At 45.5% G+C, this 7,395-nt stretch overlaps 1 protein-coding gene across 1 annotated transcript in view; it reads left to right on the forward strand.

Annotated features, from left to right (window-relative positions):
* Positions 1-487: 487 nt before the first annotated feature.
* The window catches only part of atp2a1 (ATPase sarcoplasmic/endoplasmic reticulum Ca2+ transporting 1), a gene marked incomplete in the record, with an annotated part of 30,840 nt that continues 23,932 nt past the window's right edge, over positions 488-7,395 (forward strand). The window contains 4 exon segments of the mRNA XM_062526692.1: positions 488-575; positions 692-842; positions 1,262-1,279; positions 3,176-3,258. Of these exon segments, the coding sequence (XP_062382676.1) occupies positions 725-842; positions 1,262-1,279; positions 3,176-3,258 (219 nt within the window).

Raw genomic sequence — 7,395 nt, forward strand, 5'->3', positions numbered from 1 at the left:
CACACACACACACACGTCAGTACTGAAGTACAAGCACACACACTCTATGGCATCACCTCTCTCTGTCTCTCTCTCTCTCTCTCAAACACACACACACGCACACACGCATACACATGCTTCTAGTCCATTCTGTTGGTTGCTGTCAGTGAACGGCCCCCCCCCCCCCCACACACACACACACACTCACTCACACAGGATCCCCTAACTCTGACTGTTCCAAAAGCAGCCTGTCTTAAGCCTCACAGGGTCACTTCTGTCTACAGCTGCCCCCCCCCCCACACACACACACACACACTCATCCGTACAGCACACACACCACCACCACCTTTGGGGCCAATCAAGGAGCTGTATTCGGCCAATGGTGTGTGCCCGTGTATGCGTGTGTGTATGTGTGTGAGTGTGAGTGTGTGTGTGTGTGTGTGAGTGTGTGTGTGTGTGGTGTCCTAGTATAAAACTCAGTAACCATGAGTGGCGCATTGCTCGGTCTGTCAGTCCAACAGAGAGAGGGATAGAGAGAGAGAGAGAGAGAGAGAGAGAAAGAGAGAGCCACTACTAGTCAAGTCTTCTGAAGAGAGGTGATGTTCTTTCACTCATTTCACTTTTACTGCACTTTACTGCACTTGTCTTTTGGCCATAAGGCAGTCACTGAGTGTGTGAGTGTGTGTGTGTGTGTGTGTGTGTGTGTGTGCAGTGTCAGCGGCGGCGGTGTGTGTGTGTGTGAGAGATGGAGAGCTCTCACATAGCGACCGTGGCGGAATGCCTGTCTCACTTCGACGTCAACGAGGACACGGGCCTCTCACCTGACCAGGTGAAACACAACCTGGAGACCTACGGCTACAACGGTGAGATGGAGCGCTGTGTGTGTGTGTGTGTGTGTGTGTGTGTGGACAGCCCTGTTAGCTGTGAGGAGAACCACTTGTTTGTGACAGAAAGTCTGTGTGAGAGAGTGCAGGAATGATGGCTTACAGGAAGCACTTTCATTCAGACGAGAGCGGCGTGTGTGTGTGTGTGTGTGTGTGTGTGTGTGTGGAGAACCACTTGTGTGTGACTTCGACAATTTGTACTGTACATGCATAACTGTTTTTCCTGTCTATGACTTCAGACAGTTTTGATTTGTGTGTGTGTGTGTGTGTGTGTGTGTGTGTGTGTGTGTGTGTGTGAGCAGGATGATGGTAATTCAGCTCTCCCTCTCTTTCTTCCTCTTCTCCACTCATCCGCTGATTCACTCCATCACTCGGAACTCGGGATCGACCAATCACAGAGCTCCCTGCTGAGGAGGGTAAGTCTGACATTGTGTCTCCTCCGTACATCTCTCTCACACACACACACACACACACACACACACACACACACACACACACAGGTCAGCACATCTTGTGCTCAGGCCGGAGATCTGTGGTCCTGAATGCCTCAGATTTAACACCTCCATTCAGAGAGGCAACAACAACAGCAGCTGACTGCAGAGGACTCTAGCGGACACACACACACACACACACACACTCACTAGCTCTGTATGTTCTGTTATGTAGGTAAGACAATCTGGTAGCTGGTAGTTGAGATTCTAATCAACCTCAGGCCGATGACTCAGCATTTTTTGTGCATATGGAACGGAACCGAAGTGAGACCCCTCTAACGAGAACGGAACTCAGACGGAACTCAGATCCCTCTAATGAGAGCGGAACTCTGACCCCTCTAACGAGAACGGAACTCAGAGCCCTCTAACGGAACTCCGACCCCTCTAACGGAACTCCGACCCCTCTAACGGAACTCAGACCCCTCTAACGGAACTCTGACCCCTCTAACGGAACTCAGACCCCTCTAACTGAGCCCATCTCGGGAGGTGCGGCCCGCTTTGAAGTCCGCGGCACGGTTGCTATTATCTGGGCACGGTGAACACACACACACACACACACACCGTCCGCGGCACGGTTGCTATTATCTGGGCATGGTGAACACACACACACACACACACCGTCCGTGGCACGGTTGCTATTATCTGGGCATGGTGAACACACACACACACACACACCGTCCGCGGCACGGTTGGTATTATCTGGGCACGGTGAACACACACGCTGGTTCTCTTGCACATGCTGCATTGCAGGCTCATGATTGGCCGACAGGCATGTGGCATTTGGCTACAAATGAACTCACAATGTGAACACAAAATGATCTGAGTCCTCTTTCAAATGAACTCACAATGTGAACACAAAATGATCTGAGTCAGCTTTCAAATGAACTCACAATGTGAACACAAAATGATCTGAGTCCTCTTTCAAATGAACTCACAATGTGAACACAAAATGATCTGAGTCCTCTTTCAAATGAACTCACAATGTGAACACAAAATGATCTGAGTCCTCTTTCAAATGAACTCACAATGTGAACACAAAATGATCTGAGTCAGCTTTCAAATGAACTCACAATGTGAACACAAAATGATCTGAGTCCTCTTTCAAATGAACTCACAAAATGGACTGGACTTTTGGTCCACTTTCTGATCCTCTTTCAGGGTGTTTTCACACCTGGTCCCCTTTAAAAGAACCAAACTCAGTCCTCTTTTAAGTGGACCAACAGAAAGAGAACTCAGTTGTTTTTGTGTTCACACTGTGAGTTTATGAGAAAGAGGACTAGGTTCTCTTCCTGGTCCAGTTAAGCTTTGTTGGGGCCTCAGTCCTCTTTCAGTTCACACCAGGTCCTCTAGAGAGACCCCTAGAGAGAGCACTGAATCCTGGGTAATTTTCATTTGAAGCAAATGTCTCGGCTGAGACGGTCACGTGACCAAGCTACGGCAAACGGAGAAGGTTAAACCACAGTGCAAAAAGGCAAAGGGAACCCGAGGTGGTCTCAGTTCGGTTCATTTTAAAGGGGTCTGGGTACGGTTGGAGTGTTCACATATGCGCAAAAAATGCTGAGTCATCGATCTGAGTTTAGATGGCTGAAAAGGACCAGGTGTGAAAACACCCTCAGTTTGGCTCTTTTAAAAGAGACTAGATATGATAACTCCCTTACTCACTCACGTGGTGTGTGCTTAGGTATCACATGTGATAACTCCCTTACTCACGCGGTGTGTGTTCAGGTATCACATGTGATAACTCCCTTACTCACTCACGCGGTGTGTGTTTAGGTATCACATGTGATAACTCCCTTACTCACTCACGCGGTGTGTGTTTAGGTAAGACCATTTGGGAGTTGGTGGTGGAGCAGTTTGAGGACTTGCTGGTGAGGATTCTGCTACTGGCTGCCTGTATCTCTTTTGTAAGTACCCACCTCTGACATCATCAGACAGGGACACATCACCACCTCTGACATCATCAGAGACATGCATCGTCACCTGCATGTTTTCCAATAACGCTACATACACATTTTAGAAATACAGCTATTGCAGCTGAGTTTTATTTCACAGCAAGACTGCTAGTGGTACAGTAAGACTGTGATATACAGTAGTGATCTACAGTAGTTAGACAGCTAGTGAAATACAGTAGTGATGTACAGTAGTGATATACAGTAGTGATCTACAGTAGTTAGACAGCTAGTGAAATACAGTAGTGATCTGCAGTAGTTAGACAGCTAGTGAAATACAGTAGTGATCTACAGTAGTGATCTACAGTAGTGATATACAGTAGTGATCTTCAGTAGTTAGACAGCTAGTGATATACAGTAGTGATCTACAGTAGTGATCTACAGTAGTGATATACAGTAGTGATCTTCAGTAGTTAGACAGCTAGTGATATACAGTAGTGATCTACAGTAGTGATATAGGAATAGAATAGAATAGAATATATACTTTTTTGATCCCGTGAGGGAAATTCAGTTCTCTGCATTTAACCCAATTTAACCGAATTAGTGAACACACAGCACACAGTGAACACACAGTGAGGTGAATCACACAACCCAGAGCAGTGAGCTGCCTGCCCAACCAGCGGCGCTCGGGGAGCAGTGAGGGGTTAGGTGCCTTGCTCAAGGGCACTTCAGCCGTGGTGGACCGGTCGGGGATCGAACCGGCAACCCTCCGGTTACAAGCCCGAAGCCCTAACCAGTACACCACGCTACCCAGGCTACAGTAGTTAGACTGCTAGTGATATACAGTAGTGATCTACCATAGTGATATACAGTAGTGATCTACAGTAGTGATATAGGCTACAGTAGATAGACTGCTAGTGATATACAGTAGTGATATACAGCAGTTAGACTGCTAGTGATATACAGTAGTGATCTACAGTAGACTAGTTAGACTGCTAGTGATATACAGCAGTGATATACAGTAGTGATATACAGCAGTGATATACAGTAGTGATCTACAGTAGTGATATAGAGTAGTGATATACAGCAGTGATATACAGTAGTGATATACAGTAGTGATATACAGTAGTGATATACAGTAGTGATATACAGCAGTGATATACAGTAGTGATATACAGCAGTGATATACAGTAGTGATATACAGCAGTGATATACAGTAGTGATATACAGCAGTGATATACAGCAGTGATATACAGTAGTGATATACAGCAGTGATATACAGTAGTGATATACAGCAGTGATATACAGCAGTGATATACAGTAGTGATATACAGCAGTGATATACAGTAGTGATATACAGCAGTGATCTACAGTAGTGATCTACAGTAGTGATATACAGCAGTGATATACAGTAGTGATATACAGCAGTGATATACAGTAGTGATATACAGCAGTGATATACAGTAGTGATATACAGCAGTGATCTACAGTAGTGATCTACAGTAGTGATATAGGCTACAGTAGTTAGACTGCTAGTGATATACAGTAGGCTAGTTAGTAACATGGTACATAGTAACACTACTACTTGTTCAAGCTCAAGTTCAAGTAGGCTAGTTTATTGTCATGTACTCTTAATAGGAATTATAAGTAATTCAATTATTTAGCTCAAGAGCCCGCTCAACTTTAAAGAATAAATTGAAAGTAGTACCTGTCGGAAACGATCTGAAGAAAAGGCAAAAGTGCATGGCAGTGCATTCTCACTTTATATTTCGCATGTAGACGAGCACTTTTTGTGGGAAATCTGTGTTCAACAGTACGGTGATGCAAAAGTGTGAAATGCTATGTAGCACGCCCGCTACGTGGTAGTGTGGAATGCTATGTAGCATGCCCGCTAGGCTACGTGGTAGTGTGGAATGCTATGTAGCATGCCCGCTAGGCTACGTGGTAGTGTGGAATGCTACGTGGTAGTGTGGAATGCTATGTAGCATGCCCGCTACGTGGTAGTGTGAAGCACCTTGTTGTTACCCTTTAGACAGGAATGCAATGGTGGACCGTTTAAGATTTCCACTCTGGAGGGTGATTTCACTTCTTTGCATTTTTAAGCCCCAAAAATGACGTCACTTTCTAAACATCTGATCAAATATTTTATCGTTCTCACCTGCGAGCGCTGTCATGTAAACAGGGCCTAAGACTGATAGATTCACAGTTAGACTGCTAGTTTTACACTAAGACTGTCAGTTTTAGGGTTTTACAGGTTTTTTTTTGCAATTTTACAGTTAGTTGTTCATACAGCAAGACTGCTAGTTGTAATATAAGACTGCTAGTTTTACCGTTAGACTGCTAGTTTTACAGTTAGAGTGCTAATTTTACAGTAAGACTGTTATTTTTACAGTTAGACTGCTTGTTTTCCATACAGTAAGACTGCTAGTTGTAGAATAAGACTGCTAGTTTTAGCGTTAGACTGCCAGTTTTACGGTAAAGTTGCCAGTTGTACATGCAGTAGGCCTAAGGCTGCTAGTTGTACGTACGGTAAGACAGCTACTTTTACAAAATGTAGACTGCTAGTTGTACCGTAAGAATGCTACTTTTACAGATGTAGGCTTGTACAGTAAGAATGCTTGCTGCACAGTTAGCGGTACAGTAAGTTATTTGTTATTCTACGTGAGTAAAGGGTTGCTCTAGCTCTAGCTAATATGAATGACGATGTCTACACATAAACTATCACTGTGGGAATGACGATCTCTACACATAAACTATTACTACATGAAATACCATCATTGGGGAGCGTGTGTGTGTGTGTGTGTGTGTGTGTGTGTGTGTGTGTGTGTGTGTGTTTAAGCACTTGCAGAGCAATTTTGAGAATGATAAAAAGCTCACAGCCAATCAGAATGCATCCCATGTTGGTCATCATCACACTGATTGGTCCAGAGAGCCTCTCCTTATCGCTGGCCAGTGTGGACGCTCTTATCGTTACCGTTACCGTTATAGTTATCATATCTGGGGTTAACAGCCTTTTACTGTGACCCACTCTGTCCTCACACAGGGTAGAATGTGTGTGTGTGTGTGTGTGTGTGTGTGTGTGTGTGTGTGTGTGTGTGTGTGTGTGTGTGTGTGTTTGTGTGTGTGTGTGTGTGTGTGTGTGTGTGTGTGTGTGTGTGTGTGTGTGTGTGTGTGAGTGAGTGTGTGTGTGTGTGTGTGTGTGTGTGTGTGTGTGTGTGTGTGTGTGTGTGTGTGATGGATTGTCTTGTGTGTGTGTGTGTGTGTGTGAGAGAGTGTGGACAGTGAGGGTCTATTTGGGGTGCAGCCTTGGTAATCAATATTTTAGGAGGGGCGGATGTTCACATTCCCTCACACACACCTGCCACGCTCCTGATGCATCATGGGTAGTCCTCGCAGACAATACAGAGGAATGTGGGTGTCGACCTGTGAAGGCCTGAGGAGGTACTTTTAAGGTGCTGCTTTACACTGCTTGTGTGTGTGTGTGTGTGTGTGTGTGTGTGTGTGTGTGTGTGTGTGTGTGCTAGGCAGGAACAAAGAGATGTATTTTAAGATTCTGGTGGACCGTGCGTTTGTCTGAGTGTTTGTGCATGTTTTCGAGTTGAGTGTGTGTGTGTGTGTGTGTGTGTGTGTGTGTGTGTGTGTGTTTAAGATGATGTAGTGCTAAAGCCAATGCCAATGTAGCCTCCTCTTCACAAAAAACTACATTACCCACAAAACACCTGTCAGGCCTACAGCTGTCATGGCAACAGATCAGGATGTAAACACTGTAAGACTGCAAAAAGCTCTGCCTCTCAGTGTGAGTGTGTGTGTGTGTGTGTGTGTGTTAGGATGAATGAGGGTGTTGGTCATGGGGTATGCACCACCCTCTGTTCTGAGGCAGCTGTCACCGTGTGTGTGTGTGTGTGTGTGTGTGTGTGTGTGTGTGTGTGTGTGTGTGTGTGTGTGTGTGTGTGTGTGTGTGTGTGTGTGTGTGAGTGATGCCCGTAGAAGGAGTGGAGAGGGACTGGTGTTATTTTGAGAAGTCTCAAGCCGACCTGAGAAACTGAACCCTTCAGACACACAAGGGCATTAGTGGACAAGAGAGAGAAAGAAGAGGGGGAGAGGGGGAGAAAGAGAGAGGAGGAAGAGAGAGAGAGAAGAGGGGGAGAGGGG

The sequence above is a fragment of the Sardina pilchardus genome, chromosome 22 (assembly GCF_963854185.1).
Source record: "Sardina pilchardus chromosome 22, fSarPil1.1, whole genome shotgun sequence".
NCBI lineage: Eukaryota > Metazoa > Chordata > Actinopteri > Clupeiformes > Clupeidae > Sardina > Sardina pilchardus.